This window comes from Musca domestica, unplaced genomic scaffold (assembly GCF_030504385.1).
Source record: "Musca domestica strain aabys unplaced genomic scaffold, Musca_domestica.polishedcontigs.V.1.1 49, whole genome shotgun sequence".
Lineage (NCBI taxonomy): Eukaryota > Metazoa > Arthropoda > Insecta > Diptera > Muscidae > Musca > Musca domestica.
Genome location: NW_026712344.1, coordinates 2,017,787 through 2,034,448, shown reverse-complemented (window position 1 = coordinate 2,034,448; position 16,662 = coordinate 2,017,787). Strand labels below are relative to the sequence as shown.

Below are 16,662 nucleotides of genomic sequence, written 5' to 3'. Positions count from 1 at the left end.
TCCCTTCACCCAATTCCAAATTTAGTACTATTTAGTACTTTTCGTACAATTATAGTACAAATTTGCCTAACCACTGCCAGATCTCAACACAAGATACAAACAATATCAAATTTCGGGATTTCAGGTCCATTCGTTCACGAAAAACAAAATTTAGTAATATTTGTCTCCATGTCTTAACCGCAGACAACTACGCTGACATCTATATCAACTTACAGGATTTCAGTTCTATTCCTTCATCATATACCGAATTTAGTACTATTTACTTTTCACACAATTATCGTACACATTTACAAAACCTACTCCATATCTAAACCCCATATAAAAACAGTGACATCTATATCAAATTTCAGGATTCCAGTTCCGTTCATTCTCCCAATACCAAACTTAGTACCATTTACTATTTTTCGTAAAAATATAGGATGCTTTTCCAAAACCTCCTCCTTATCTTAATTACAGACATAGACAGTGACATCTATATCAAATTTCAGGATTTTAACTCAATTCCTTCCCCAAATACCAAATTTAGTACTATTTAGAACACTTCGCACAATTATCGTACACATTTCTAAAACCACATCCATATCTTAACTACAGACTCGAAAAGTGTCATCTATATCAAAGTTCAGGACTACGGCTCTATTTTTCTCCAAATATCAAATTTACTACTATTTAGTACTTTTTATACAGCTTCCAACAGAGACCTCAGTGTCAAACTCAAGGATTCAAGCTCTTTCCTCCACACATTCCATTCACTACTTTTCGTACAATTATAGTACAAATTTCCAAAAATAACAAGTAAACAAGTAAGCAAAGGCTACAGTCGAGCGGTCGCCCGTTGAATACCCTACAACACTATAATAAATTATACTGTTTATATAGGAGAGATACTCGAAAGAATTCCACAAGACAAATTATAAAAGAAAACCATCAGGTTTCGTTCTCTAATTTTCGAATAATAGCAACTTAAACTAATTTCCTCATTTCCAATTTATTGGTAAATGTTGCACGTAAATGGTCTTCCAAGATCTGGAACCAATATTTCCCAAAGACCTATAATCTCTCAGAAGTGGCAAAAGATTAACATTTATTATTGGTTTTTGACTGAAACGCATCTATATTAGATACAGACATTTGACTATATTCTTCAACGAAATAGTCAGAAGTGCGTCTTTCCTGTATTTGTGAATTCTCCAAAAAGACTCTGGAATGGACATTTTCGTATTTTGTCTACAAAAGTTGTGCGTGAGGGTCGGGCGATAATTACGACCTGCTGACAATTTTGCAGTTTTTTGGACCATTTCAACCCCTAAATATATGGCGATCGTCTCCAAAAAGAGTAGGCTTCTATTCTGACCCTCATCTTATCCCCATGCCAAATTTCGTAAGAATCGGGCCCAAAATGCCATCTGCATATGATATTCTGATATCCTAACTACTAAGTTTTGTTAGCTGTAGAAATATTACCAAATGTTTAATTCGAAATGAAAATATGCCAAAAATATGACAAAATTTTTAAAATTTTTTACCTTTAGAGAGATATTTTTATGCGATTTTTTTAGACGTTTTTTCTTTCCTGCCAAGAGGCCATTCTGAATTAATGAGAACTGTCGAAATCAGTTCAACCGTTCTCGGCATATAAGAGATTTTTCAAGCATATCTTCTTTGATAGACATATATATGGCACATATTTTGCTGTATATCCGATTTGTTGGATGTTAACATCAATGTAAAGATTAGAAGTAACCTTGTCATGGCTTTGTGATTTCGCCGGGATTTAAAATATTCGCGGTTCAAAAGATATGGTCTATTTTACCCGCTAAATATTATCCGATTACCACCCAAATTGGTAGGCTTCTTCCCCGCCCTAAACTCTAGCTACATGTGAAATTCCGCGTCGATTGGTCTATAATTGCGACCTGTAGAGCATCTGGAAAATCAAGAAATTTTTCAGTATTTGGTCCATTTCAACCCCTAAATATTATGCGATCATCTCCAAAAGAAATAGGGTTCTATTCTGACCCTATCCCCACCTTCGTGCAAAATTTCGTGAAGATCGGGCCATAATTGCGACCTGTAGAGTGATTACAAATTAACATGGACAGACGGACGGACGGACATACATAGCTAGATCGGCTCAGCTCGGCGAGCTAGGAAGATCTATATATACTTTCCTATATGCGAAACCAATATTTCGAGGTGTTACATAAATTCTGGCCCAATCAAACTTATAATACCCCCAACACATAGTGTTGTAGGGTATAAAAAGTAAAAAAGCTGTAAGTTCGGCCGGGCCGAACTTTGAATACCCTCCGTCAATTGGAACGAATTTGGCAATTCTCAAAAACATTAAAATTCGTTAAAAATTCTGTTAAAATCTTAAAAATACCGAATGTAGACGTTATATTAGGGTCCATACGAAGACATGGACCTGCATAGTCAACTTTTACCATAAGCCATTACAATATTCAAATGCGAAATTTGAAAAGAAAAAAATCGGTGAATAATGTAGGCAAAATTATCAAAATACTGAACATACGGAGGTACCATTATATGGGGGGCTATATCAAGACGTGGACCTGCACAGATAATTTTTTGTCATATCCTGTAGTATCCATTACGAACTTCAAATACCGAATTTGAAATAATTCTGGTGAATAATGTCGTTAAAACCATCGAAGTACCGAATATCGGGAAGTGCCGTTATATGAGGTCTATACGAAGATGTGGACCTGCACAGGCAATTTTCTTTCTTAGGCTGTAGTATCCATTACGAACTTCAAATACCTAATTTGAAATAATTCTGGTGAATAATGTCGCTAAAATCATCGAAGTACCGAATATCGGGAAGTGCCGTTATATGAGGTCTATACGAAGATGTGGACCTGCACAGGCAATTTTCTGTCTTAGGCTGTAGTATCCATTGTGAACTTCAAATATCAAATTCGAAACCATTCCGGTGAATAATGTCGCTAAAATCACCAAAATAACGAAAAAAGGGAGGTACCATTGTATGGGTGCTATACGAAGGCGTAGACCTGCACAGACAATTTTCTGTGAGAGGTTGTAATATTCATTACGAACTTCAAATACCAAATTTGAAACAATTTCAGAGAAGAATGTCGCTAAAATCACCAAAATACCAAAAATAGGGAGGAACCTTTTAATTTGGGGGCTATACCAAAACATGGACCTGCACAGACAATTTTCTGTCTTAGGCTGTAGTATCCATTACGAACTTCAAATACCTAATTTGAAACATTTCCGGAAAAGAATGTGGCTTAAATCACCAAAATAACGAAAAAATTGAGGTACCACAGACGGATATACGGACGGAGATTGCTAAATCGACATAGAATTTTAATGCTGATCAAGAATATATATACTTTGTGCGGTCTAAAATGTATATTTCGAGGTGTTACAAACGGAATGACAAACTTAATATACCCTCCATACTATGGTGGAGGGTAACACAATTTGCTACCATACCTTTATTTTTCCCACTAACATCTGGCCACCTACCCTTTTTTTGCGAGGAATATAAACCATCCGGGAATTTCTGTTACCAACTTGAAGCAATAGCATTTCAAATTTTAATGTTTTGTAATAAAAACCCAAACTCACCATAAAAACGCTATCCATGTAAGTATGTAATTATTGACACATGTTATGAATACCTCAGTTCCGATTGCGCGATAAACAATTAGCGGATCGGGACGAGTATGCAAATGAAGGAGAAAATGTGAGAATTATGATTATTGCCATAAGGTATGAAGTAATGAAGTTCAACGGAATGCCATAAATACAGATATGGGCTCTTCACCCCACCACCACCACCGCCAACATCAGCTAACAAATGTTGCTAGGGTAAGGTGTTATTGATCCCTAACAAACAGCCAGCTTGGCTTATTACCCACACCCGTGGTGGGTACACCTGTTGGCAATTTACATCAGTATTTCAAGTCATTTGCATTTCCGTAATTACTCGGCTACAGATACGGCAACATCGAACAAACACACACTCTCCAACACTTGCTAATCATTTATTTGCACTGCTTTCTGGGTGTTATGGCTTGGCACTGCACAGCTATAGCAACAGCATCGGCTTCAGCTAAACTCAACGAGATGCACCTTTTTTGTTGTCGCTTTGTTTTAACCCAGTCACGTGTTGGTAATGACAACCACTAACAATAAATTGTTTGCTTCAGATATTGTTTCTTCTTTTTGCCATAAAATAAAATATTTTTCACTTCTCCTCCTCCTCCTCTTTCTTTTTTTCCGTTGTAGGTCCCTTGTATTACACCACCTCGGCGCTGAGATCACCGAGTGCCACATCGTATGCCTCATTTAATTACTACAACATTCCGTATTATCAGCGATTAAATTTTGTTTAATGCTGCTAAACTGCAATGGATCTGAAGCTTTCTTAGCCAACGAGACCTCTCAGCAACAACAACATCAACAACAGACAACAACAAAAATTACACCAGCCAAACTACCAACCAACCAGACAGCCAACAAAATAACCAGACGCCAGAGCACCACTAATGCCAACACCATCCTCATCAGCATCTGCCGCAGCAGCGTCGGCATTATCAACGTTTTAGCAACAAAGCCAAGAGTATTAACAGCATCAGCAGCAGCACCTCCGACCGAACAAAACAACAGCCACTCTGGTTCCATCACCTTAAGTGTCTATCATTTCCTTAAGTGGACGTTTTTGGGTAATGTATTCCAACATCTAGGGTGCATTCGGTAGATATTGGATTGGGTTATATTTAATTTTTTTAAAATCTACACCATAAGAAGTAGGATATATTAATTCGATCCCCAGGATGTATTTATTAAACCTCTCATCAATACAACGGCCTCTTTGGACAAAATTTGTTTTGAAGAACTTTTGAAGACGATCTAACGATGTTCGTCAAAATTCTGACTGATGAGTGCGATATCCTGCACATTGTAATATTTGTATAAAACATAGATTGAGTTATCAGTTCAGATCGACAATATCAGTTCAGTCCTTATAAGTACCTTCCCCACAAAAGGTCAAAAGTTGAAGAGAAAAAATTAATAAAAAAAAGAAGTATCCGAATTATAAAAACAAGCATTACGTCAGATGAGCAAATGGAAGAAATCAAGGTGCCCTGACATGAGCCCCAGTGTTCCCATTTTTGGTCGTAACTCCCATAATAAACTGGCGACTATGTCCGCCTACAAAACGGACATTATTGCCATGGGAGTATGACTGTTTGCACGGGGGATTATGTCCGAAAATTTTTCGGAAATGAAACAAAGCTTATATTGAGTTAAGGGGCTATGCACAGATTGATCTGAACATTTTTTCGCAGGTAGGTATTTTTTAACCGATAGTAATTTTCTTGTAGAAGAAATATACTGTTACCCGGCTATTCGACCCGAAAGTTCAGATACAAATTTTCTTATCCAGTTCTACAAAACTGATAAATCATTTGATTGAACCGGTTCCGGAGCAATACAAGAAAATTGGTATTTTTATACCGGAACTTTTTGAAAAACCGCTAAAATCTCGAAAATGGACCCATTATGCGGTAAAAAATTCCACATACTACATTCTTGCCTTTCCAAAATGGTGCCACACGTGTTGATGTATCTATATATAGTTCCGAAGACATTGACTTTGAAATCGAAGGCCGGCTACTTACAAAGGTTTGGAAAAACCGGGTGGGAAATGTTCCAGAGTAGAAAATCTCAAGCCCTACTTAAAAAAGCTATAAAGGTCAGATATATATTAGTTATAAAATACATACAGGGTGAGATAAAAAAAAAACAAACTCAAACGCCATAATTTTTAATTTGTTTTTTTGAAATTTTATTGAATGAAAGCAAAAAATTTCGAAAATAGCATCAAATTTTAGAATAAATTTAAATTTGTTCGAATTGGTCACATTTGGTAACCTTGAATTATGGCCTTCAAACGGCCAATGAAACCGTCACACGCTGCCCCGATGTTGCTCTGCGGTATTTTGGTCCATTCCAGTCGAAACGCTTGCTTGAGGTGATCGACACTGGTATTTTTTAGTGCCAACCTTGCTTTCCAAAATACTCTAGACACAATAGTCCAACGGATTGGTATCCGGAGATTTTGGTGGTCATTGATTGCTGGACATGAAGCGAGAAACCTTATTCTGTAATCAATCTTGGGTGGTGCGTGCTGAGTGCGATGGTGCTGAGTCCTGTTGGAATGTCCAAGGTCTACGGCCAAAATGTTTGCGTGCCCAAGGCTTAAATATACCCTCCAGAATATTTTCGCGATAATATTCGGCATTTATTCTGATATCACGGTCGACTAATACGAACGGATAGAGACCATCGGCTTTTATGGCGGCCCACACCATCACCATGGCCGGCATTTGAGTTCTGGTGGTCAACCGAAGGTGCGCATTTTCACCTGACCTCTTTGGCAAGTAAACACGATCATTTTGTTTCTTTACAAAATGCTGCACAACGAATGTTTTCTCATCGGAAAAAAACAAATTCGGCAGTTCGGGTTTCGATAAAGTCGCTTCATTACTTTTCGAACCATTTCTGCAGATGAGTTTTGCCTTATTAAGGAAATGTTGCTGTTTTCTTCCGTCCACTTCCGCTTCCTTGACGTCGGGTCAGATGATACGAGACACAAGGATTTATTCACATTTAAATGCTGGAGTGCTCTAACGATAGCTACTAGTGGTTTTCCAGCCAAATATAAAGATATCACGCTTGAATTCCATCATGAATAACTTTTTTTCTGGAAAATTCTCACCAAAATGCTTTTGTACGCTTGAAAAACAATATAATGAGCTATGACTGGTGTTTTTAACTTTACCTTTGACCTTTTTTCCTTTTTTTTGTATAATTTATTAGATATTTAATTTGTAATTGTATTTCATGTGTTGTTTTATTGTAATTCAAATCTTTGTTGTTTGTGTGTATGTACAAATGTTTGATTCGTTTAGTGTATAATTTTGTTTGTTGTAACTTAATTTGTCTAATTTAGAATTTGTTTTATGTTAATTGTGTACAATGTTGTAATTCAATTTTTTTGGTGTTTGTACAATGTTAATGTTGTTCTTTATAATGTAATGCTGTGTAATGTAATTTTAAATTTAATTTTTAACTAGTTTGCTTCACGATTCGATTTGATGATTTTCGCGGGCACTTGTCGATTCACGGGGCACTCGATTTGTATGTTGTCGCTCTCAAGATGTTTGACGAACTGACCGGGAATATTCTGGCTTTGGGCTGCCAGAGCTGTTGAATATTCCAGGATTTATTGGAAAGTGCTTGGCTAGCGGCAGCACGTATGCATGTATTTGTTAATATGCACCAATGTACATATTGTGTACCGCTAGCCGAAAAATTTAAAATTCAAACGCACAGTAGCGACCAAAAGTATGGTCACTGACCATACATTCTCCGCCCCCATGACTCCGTGCTAATATGCGTCTTTTTACATCGATGGCATGTTCCTAATTGGTCCAGCGAAGACATATCCCAGGTTAGTGTTGTACGCCTGAACATCACCCACTCCAGCCGCGGTACATCCATCTTTTCTTATGGCAGAATACGTGTCTGCGCCTAATTCCAAGTCTATGGGTACATTGCTTCTAGGGTCTGGGTCCGCAAGTGCTTGCTCAGTAAAATATGAGGTTGGGTCATCTAGTATGGGGTCTGAATAAATTCGTCTCGGCAGCTCATCTGTCACAAGAGCATTGACCTTCAGCGCCCATGTTGAATTAGATCGCCGGCTCATTATTTTGAAGGTCGTAAAACGACGATCTTGGTATAAAAATGACCTCAGACCCATCCGTTGGAAGGTAGAGTACCCTATGCGGGACATTACAGCTGACTTACTCAGCAACGCCCGTATCGTATAGTGGGTGTCTATATCTTCGGTGGTAACTCGCAGCATGACAGTGGGTACAAAGACGAGATCCCACGAAAAAGGCGGCTCGTTTATTTGAGCGGGCTGTAGGCTATCCTCGAGCTGTGGCGCCCCATGTAGCATGGTGTGGTGTCGATAATCGCATCGTCGGCAACCCGTAATGCATGGACAATCGGGGGCCAAATGCGATCGTGCCAGACAGTTTCGACAGTATCCCCGCCGCTCAGTGGTTTCGTATCTCTGATACGGACTTTGGTCTTTAAACCGCTGGCACGAGCTCAGAGCATGGTCCTGCTGACACAGTCCGCAGGAGTATTGCCAATGGCCTGGCCGTGCTCCTCTAGCTCTGGGGGCTGGTCTATTTTCAGAACGGCTACGGTGACTGCGATCAGGACTCGGGCGGCGTTCGAAGTGTCGGGCTGGGTTGCTTCTATTGGGTACTGGTGCTGGTTCGCGGGCTGGGTGGGCTTCTGGTGGATGTGGGTTGCGGTCGGGGCGTTGCGGGCTTCTTTCTGAAATTAAGCGACGGGATTCTCTCCTTTCAGGGCGTCTTGGGCTCTCTTCGTCTCTCCAATTCTGGACTGGTAAATATGCTGCCATCTGTGAAAAAGAGAAGAAGGAGTACTAATTCTTTTTGAAAGGAGGGGTCCGACTAATTAGTCGGAAAATAACTTGACAACCTTCGTTATGGGTCGGCTGATGTTGCCACCAGCAGTTTTTATGTCTACTACTCTAACATTTTGATCTGTTCCCTGATGGGTCTTGATAATTCTCCCGAGTTTCCACTCATTTGGTGCCAAACGTTCGTCTTTAATCACAACTAAGTCACCTTCTTTAAGGTTATCCTTTTGATATTTCCATTTCGTACGTCGATGAAGCTCATGTAAATATTCAACCTTCCATCGATTACACAAATATTGGGAGATTATTTTTAACCTTTTCCATCTATTAACCAGACTAATATCTTGATCAGAAACGTCGGGTTCGGGCGGAGCTAAAATCGCGGTACCGATTAAGAAATGACCTGGGGTTAAAGGCGCCAAATCGTTAGGATCTTCGCTAGCTGGACTCAAGGGTCTAGAGTTAAGACATGCCTCTATGCGGGTTAAAATTGTAGTGAATTCTTCGAAAGTAAAGTTCATTTTTGGCATGCTTTTTCTTAAATGATTTTTAAAGGATTTAACCCCGGCCTCCCACAAGCCACCCATGTGCGGAGCGCCAGGCGGGATAAATTTCCAACTAATATTTTGATGAAAATTGTTTTGAACTGTACTATTTTGTATATTTTTCATGAAGGCTAGTCGATCCCGCTTTAACAGATCAACTGCTCCCACAAAATTGGTCCCGTTATCGGAGTAGATACACGACGGACAGCCCCGTCGGCTAATAAATCTAGAAAAAGCGGCAAGAAAGGCATATGTCGACAAGTCACTTGTGGGTTCCAAATGAATGGCTTTGGTAGCGAAGCAAACAAACAAACAGACATAACCTCTCGTAATGAAGCAGGCTCTGCCAGAATAACTTTTAATATTGAAGGGTCCCGCAAAATCTACGCCTGTATTCATAAAGGGTCTTGCCAAGAGAGTTCGTTCAGGAGGTAGTGATGCCATTATTTGATTCTGTGTGCGTTTCTTGTAAATTAAGCATATTTTGCAATTACGTATTATTTGTTTAACCAACGATTTTAGTCCGAATATCCAGAACTCGGACCTTAATAATCTGGTCACCAACTGATTACCGCCGTGCAATGTGATCTTGTGAGCAAAATCTACTAATAGTTTGCTTAATATTGCTCCATGTGGGAGTATTATTGGATGCCGTTCATTGTAAGTTAGCGCAGGCGATTGTACTAATCGGCCATTAGATCTCATGATCCCTTTTGAGTCCAAAAAAGGATTGAGTGTCAGTAATGAACTAGAAGACGATATTCGAACTTTCCTTTCAAGTGATTCATAGTCGGCTGCGTAAAAGAATTTCTGGGTATGAATTATGCAAGCACGTTTACCATCCTGAATTTCTTCAGCGGTGAGTTCCATTGAAGAGGTTCTAAGATTTCGTCTATTTATTCCAGTGTTTTTCCAAAATCTTAACGCATATGCATATGATCTGTAAACCCTTGTTAAAAATGAGTAATTGTTTAGAGGGTCACTTTCTTCTTCGAATAGAGTCAGTGCTTTTAGTGTTTTTGCTTCTAAGTTTGTATCATCGGGAATTATATGTGCTGGCCAACGAACTTTAGGTATTTTGAGCCATTGCGGTCCATGCCACCAGAGTGTGTTGTTTATAAGTTCGCTAGGTGGGCATCCGCGACTGGCAATGTCTGCGGGGTTATCCTCAGAGTCTACGTGATTCCATTGTTCGGCTCCACTATTTTCTAAGATATCAGATGTACGATTTCCCACAAAGGCTGACCAATGGCAAGGTGGTTTTTTCAACCAAGCCAGCACGATTGTTGAGTCTGTCCAGTAATGAACCGAAAAGTTTGATATCTGGAGATTGTTCAATATTGTTGATGCTAACTTCGCCAATAGGACGGCTCCACAAAGTTCTAATCTGGGAAGTGAAATTTTTTTGATTGGAGCAACTCTTGTTTTTGCAGTAAGCAATGACGTTTTGATTTCGTTGTCTTCATTCTGTAGTCGGATATATAATGCTGCTGCATATGCTTTTTCCGAGGCATCGCAGAATCCATGAATTTCTACAACACTATTTTTGGAGTAATTGATCCACCTTGGGACTTTTAAATGCTTAATATCTGCGCTATGTTTAACAAAGTTTTGCCAGTTCAGAAGTGTCATTGTTTTCAGAGTGTCATCCCAGTTTATCTTATCAAGCCAAATTTGTTGCATAACTAGTTTGGCGGTTACTACAACGGGAGCAAGCCACCCACATGGGTCGAATAATTTGGCAATTGTTGAGAGAACTTCCCTTTTTGTATAAGCTCTTTTAATGTCCATTGAGGGTGGAGTGAAATTGAAAAAGTCTCCAGCAATGTTCCAACGTATTCCAAGTGTTTTTGTCGAGGCGTCATCGGAAATATCCAGAGAATTCACTGGGCTAAGCTTTTCTTTGGGCAGGTCATTTATTAATTTTGGATCATTAGCAGTCCACTTCATTAGCTCAAATCCAGCGGATTCCATAGCAGCTGCTAATTCCTTGCGAGATTTTATGGTCTCTTCGACCGAATGACCTCCCGCTAAGACGTCATCAACATAAAGGTTTTCCAAAATTACTTTCGATGCTAGTGGATAAGTGTCTTTTATGTCTTCAGCTAATTGAATGAGAGTTCGAAGAGCCAGGAAAGGTGCATAATTAACCCCAAATGTTACCGTTAACAATTCATAATCTTGTATAGGGTCAGACGAAGATTTTCTGAATAATATTCGTTGAAACTTTGTTTGACTAGGGTCCAATAAAATTTGCCTGTACATCTTTGTAACGTCAGCATTATAAACGTGTCTGAAAAATCTCCACTTTAGTACTTGTAATACAATATCTTGCTGTAAAACCGGACCTGCATATAGGTTGTCATTGAGACTTCGCTTGTTTGACGTTGGACTTGATACATTGAAAACAACTCGTAATTTTGATGTAATCTTTTCAGGTCTTATGACTGCGTGGTGTGGCAGATAATAGTTTGGAGTCTTGTTTATGTCATTTGAAGATATTTTTCTCATATGCCCGAGTTCTAGATATTCAAGGATCGTGCTATCGTATAATTCCTTTATCTCCGGACTTTTCATAAGCTTTCTTTCCATTCTATAAAATTGGGCTAAAGCAATATTTCTTGATTCTCCAATTTCTTCGCATTTTTTGAATGGGAGGGTCACAATATATCGCCCTTCCGAATTCCTTTTGGTAGTTTTCAAGTAATTTTGTTCACATAATACGTCTTCATCTGATCTCAAAACCTGTTTTGGGGTCTCTTCCACCTCCCAAAAACGTGTTAATATTTTTTCCATCGATGTAGTATTGCAAAGTGATATTTGTCTCTTCTTTTGTGATTCATCCTGTAAGGGTCCGCCAATTATCCATCCAAACACAGTTTTTTGAGCTAATAAGGTACCAATCGATTTCATAGGTGTTCCAACTGTAAAGATGAGTGGGCCTATGTCCATCCCTATTAGGAGATCAACTGGTTGGCTGATGTAGAACTTCGGGTCGGCTAATTCCAAGTTCGTAGCGTCATGCATCTGTGTTCTTTCAAGGGTATATGATGGCAAGTTTGACGGAAGCGATTTCAAAACAGGTGCCCAAACTTCTAACTTGAAATTTGGGTCAAGTCTGGAACGTAATTTAAATATGCAAGCTTTAGCCGAAGTTTCAGAAATGAGTCGATTAATTCCTGTAACATGCACTAGGTTTCGTTTAGTGGGCAACCTTAAACGATTCTTTAATTTCTCAGTAACAAAGGTAGATTGTGATCCAGAGTCGATTATAGCTCGTGCGTCGTAATAATGACCATTCACTTCGATTTGAACCATGGCTGTAAAAAGTAGGGTGTCTCCTGGACGAGGATTAACTTTACCGTCATCCTGTAGTGTCAAAGTTGTTATATTCGCTGTTTCTTCATTTGATGTGGACTGTATTAGTGTTGTGAGAGCGGCAGCACTGGTGCTAGGGCGTGCTTCCTCTTGTGTTGTAGTTCCCTTATGTAACATAGTATGGTGCTTCAAATTACATGTTCTGCATCCAAAACGACTTTTGCAATCTTTCACGCCATGGTTAGACGATAAACAATTGTAGCACAGGTGTGCCATTTTGACCACATGAATCCGGTCATTTACGTTTTTAGCGATAAATTGTGGACAATCTCGTATGAAATGATTAGATTTGCAAATTTGGCACGTATTTTGGTACTGAGTCTGGGATTGCTGCTGAATGTTTGCATTTTTACCCTTGTAATTTTGGGCTTTCTGGTTAATATTCGCTTGAAAACTGCTTGTAAATCTCATTTTCTTTGTATAATCGTTTCTGCTCTGAGTCTGCTGATTTGGTTTTGACAAGTTTGGTTTTATGTTCCCTACTGATTCAAGCGTTTTGAATTTGTGGGTCAAAAAATTGTTAAAAGCTTTCCACGATGGTAGAGTCTTGCAATCTTCTATAGTATTTTCGAATTCTTCTAAAAAAGTTCTTGGAAGTTTGCTGGAACAAAGATATATTAATATAGGATCCCAGCCTGCTACTTCAACATTTTGTGTCTCCAAAATTTGAATGCAGCTATTTACTGTTCGCTGTAATTTCTGTATGCTGTAACTCGAATCAGTTGAAACGTTTGGTAAATTAAATAGTATTTTTAATTGCTCGTTCACCTGCATTCTCTTATTCTCGTATCTGTCGGTTAAATTCCTCCAGGCTAACTCAAATCCCTCGTTTGTTAGAGGAACATGGCTTATAACTTCTCTAGCTTCACCAGTTGTTTTCTGAGTCAAATGAAAAAGTTTTTCAACATTGCTCAATTTGGAGTTCTGGATGTAAATGGCGGTAAATAAATCCCGAAAAGTTGGCCAAGTATTGTAACTTCCTTCGAAAGTATCCGTGTCGCAGGGTGGTAATCTCGAAGGTGGGGTAAATTCAGTTTCCTTTTGAGAAAATTGGGTCTCGATTCTGAGTTTTTCCTTTGCTTCATTTTCTTTGAGATTTTGGATTTGTCCATTGATTATTCCTATCGCCTTTTTGTAAGTGTCGATTGCCTCTAAGTAGTGGGTCCTCAGTTTAGTTTTATCAACCGGTTTTTCTCCTTCCTCTGGAATAAAATCTCGGCATTCTAAATACGCCTTTTTTACTTGGTCATAAAATGAATTTAGCTCCACTCTCGATGCCTCCAATGTGTGTATGTCGTCATCTGTGCCTGCGATGCTCACAATTGATGCGTAATCCTTCAGATCATTCACGCAATTTGCAAATTTCTCACGGTTGAGTTTAGACATCTTTGTTGTATCAAGGGCCAGACTTTAGAACAAATTTTTGTATGACAAGAATTTGACAAAATTGGCCGATTAAGGACAGATCTTTCTTGTATTTGGATACAAACAAATCAATGATTTTTCTTGGCAAAACCTTGAATGTTACTTTCCAAATATAATTTTAACGACAAGTGATTTTTAATGGGGAATCGCGCTTTCGAATGCGGAAATTTTACAATACTTGCTAGCAAATACGTTTCAAGAGGTCAGAAGAATATTAAAAATTTCGACGAAATAAATTGAGAATCCAAGTTCGGCAAATCAATAAGCATTTATATTATTATTTCTGAAAATAGCAAGTATTGCGTAGAAGGGTCAGTCAAATCGACGATATAATGGCCAGATTCAAACAAAATATCCGTTTATACTATTTAAAATTTTTCAAAAAATAATCGCAGAAAAAATGTGTGCTGGGTTGCCACGAAAAAGTACCAATTTTCAAAGAGAAAAATCAAAAAATTTACAATAAAATCGCTGAATTCCAATTCTAGGAAGATTTTATTTTGTGTAGAAACAAAATTTTTTAATAAAAGAGTCAACCAAAAAGGATTTACAAGTATTGGAGTTTCCCAGCAAAATGTTTGCCAATAAAAAAAATTTGGGTCAAAAAATTTATTTTTTTGGCAAGCGAGGGTTCACTTTTTTAGCAAATTCAATTGGAAATTATCCAAATATAAAAAACTTTTCAATATTTGTCGGAGTCAACAAATACTCTATAAACGCTAGATTTGGATAAATATTTTTTTTGACAATTTCTTCTTCCAAATTTCTTCAAAAATTGTAATTCCACAGAATTGTGATATATTTAGTAATTTATGCGGCAAATAAGTTTCCAAATTGTTTAAAATTTTAGATATATTTTTTCTTTCATAAAAAGAAATATTGTGGGTCGCAGATTAGATTATCGCAGCACCAATTTTTTAGAATATTATAGAGAATCAGCAAATATTTTTTGGGTCAAGTGCCAGCCGTTCACCAGAATAAAAATTCCAAAACGTTTCCAAAAACATTTAAAAAATTGTTTAAAAAATATATTTTTTTGAGACTTCGACGAAAATGACTTATTCGTAAAAACTGTTGAGTCAGAAATCGTATCTTAAGTTTTCAAATTTGTTCATTCAATCAAAATTCCAAAAGGTAGATAATTTTGTCGAAAATCCAAAAAAAATACGCATAAATGTAAAAGTGTCTCTCCAGAAATTTTTCTATGTAGCTCAAGATGAAATGTATGATTTAAAAGTGATATGGATTTTTTTCCAAAAATTTTGAGAAAAAATACCAGAAAAGATAAGACGATGTATTCACAGCCTCATAAGTAATTATGTTCATATGTAAGATTAAAAAATTTGACTTTGCAATTTTTAAGGTTAGTTAACCTTAAAAATGTTGGTGCTTTTCCGCCAAAAGAAGTTTATGATAACTTCTTGTATGTTTAAAAGACAGGTCTTATTTCCAAGAATTCCCAAAATAACTTTTTCTCAAAATGGCGTTTATAATTATTTAGTGATATTCCGATGTGTCTGTGTTGATGCAAAATATTTCTTGTGGATGTATGTATGTGTCAGGGGGTAACCAGCAATTTTTCAAAAGAAAATTTCCACACAAAATATGTACGACAGCAAGGTTATTTGTATTGGTAAATTATGACGCCAAAAAATTGCGCCATAATATTCCACGTAGATTTCGTGTTGTTTTTGGTATGTAAAATATTTAGCAAAATGTCTGATAATTTTTCTAAGTTGTTGTACCGCAATTATGACGCCATAATTTGCGTCAAAATTGATTTCCAAGAACGCAAGTTAAATGTAAATGGATTATTCCACAAAACGAGAGGGCAAGTTTCCAAAAACAAGCATTGATTTTTCCAAAACATGTAAATAAATAAGTTTTTTTTTTTTCTTCAAAATGGCACCAAAATTTTATATTTAATAAGGGTGTGTTGATTTGTCAAAGGTCCCACTGTAAACGGACAGACAAATAAGTTTCAAAAGAGAGTCTTAACTTTCCAGCTTTGCACAAAACGACGGAGAGAAATTCCAAATTTTCCATAAAATGTTCTCAATTTAACAATTTACGGGTTAGTTTCCATAATTTGGAAACTATTTTCCACAATTTCCAACTATTTTTTGAAAGAAATCTAGATGTTTGTGTGTATGTGTAAATAAGGACGTATTTGTGTATTCCCCAGGTCTAAATAAAGGGTCAACATCAGTCCAAGATCCCAAATAACGCTGAGTTTGGGTCAATTGTGTCAATGGGTGTCAAATTATATGTAGAAAACAGCGTTTCTATCATCTAAAGGCACAGTGTCGGTGTCAAATTTAGCCGCACACTGCAATCCTTTCTCGATTTCACGCTCAAAAGCACAAAAAAATGTCATTCGTACTCACTTTGCCTCTCTTTGTAAAGTTGGGAATGTGTTGTGTTACCCCTCGGTTCTTCTTCTTCCTTCTGTTGAGTCTGGGTTGTTTTGTTGGTTTTTGTTTGTTATACCCGAACCGTTGTGTCTTTTTAATTGTCGTTTTGCTTGCTGCTTGTTATTTTTCTGTGGATATAATAAATTTATTATTCACTATTTTTATTATTATTATTATTTTTTTTTAATTATAAAATTAATAAATTTTAAATATTTTTTTCTGTTTGGACCCACTGTGGTTTACTTTTTTTTTCTTTTTAATTTTTCCACTGGTCTCTCATTCGTATATTGTTGCTTTACCACTATTGCTTTCCACTGATCACTGTTCTGTATTCGTATGCATGTGTGTGTGTTTTGCCAGGGTCTACTGTTTTGTT

General features: G+C 37.5%; 2 protein-coding genes across 2 annotated transcripts in view; one reads left to right on the top strand and one right to left on the bottom strand.

Annotated features, from left to right (window-relative positions):
- The window catches only part of LOC101894226 (uncharacterized), a 116,599-nt gene extending 110,591 nt beyond the window's left edge, over nt 1-6,008 (top strand). The window contains exon 4 of the mRNA XM_059127970.1: nt 4,285-6,008. Within this exon, the coding sequence (XP_058983953.1) occupies nt 4,285-4,391 (107 nt within the window). The 3' untranslated portion in view covers nt 4,392-6,008. The remainder of the gene's footprint in view (nt 1-4,284) is intronic.
- A 1,025-nt stretch (nt 6,009-7,033) lies between these two features.
- On the bottom strand, nt 7,034-16,400 carry LOC131804784 (uncharacterized). The gene is made up of 2 exons (XM_059127973.1): nt 16,260-16,400; nt 7,034-8,503 (listed from the first exon to the last, which is right to left on the bottom strand). Exon 2 carries the CDS (start codon nt 8,501-8,503, stop codon nt 7,469-7,471), a length of 1,035 nt encoding a protein of 344 aa, XP_058983956.1. The 5' UTR covers nt 16,260-16,400; the 3' UTR covers nt 7,034-7,468.
- Nucleotides 16,401-16,662: the final 262 nt, after the last annotated feature.

Excerpts from the sequence above, each read along its gene's own strand:
- LOC131804784 (XM_059127973.1), bottom strand. The coding sequence starts at position 8,503 with ATGGCAGCATATTTACCAGTCCAGAATTGGAGAGACGAAGAGAGCCCA.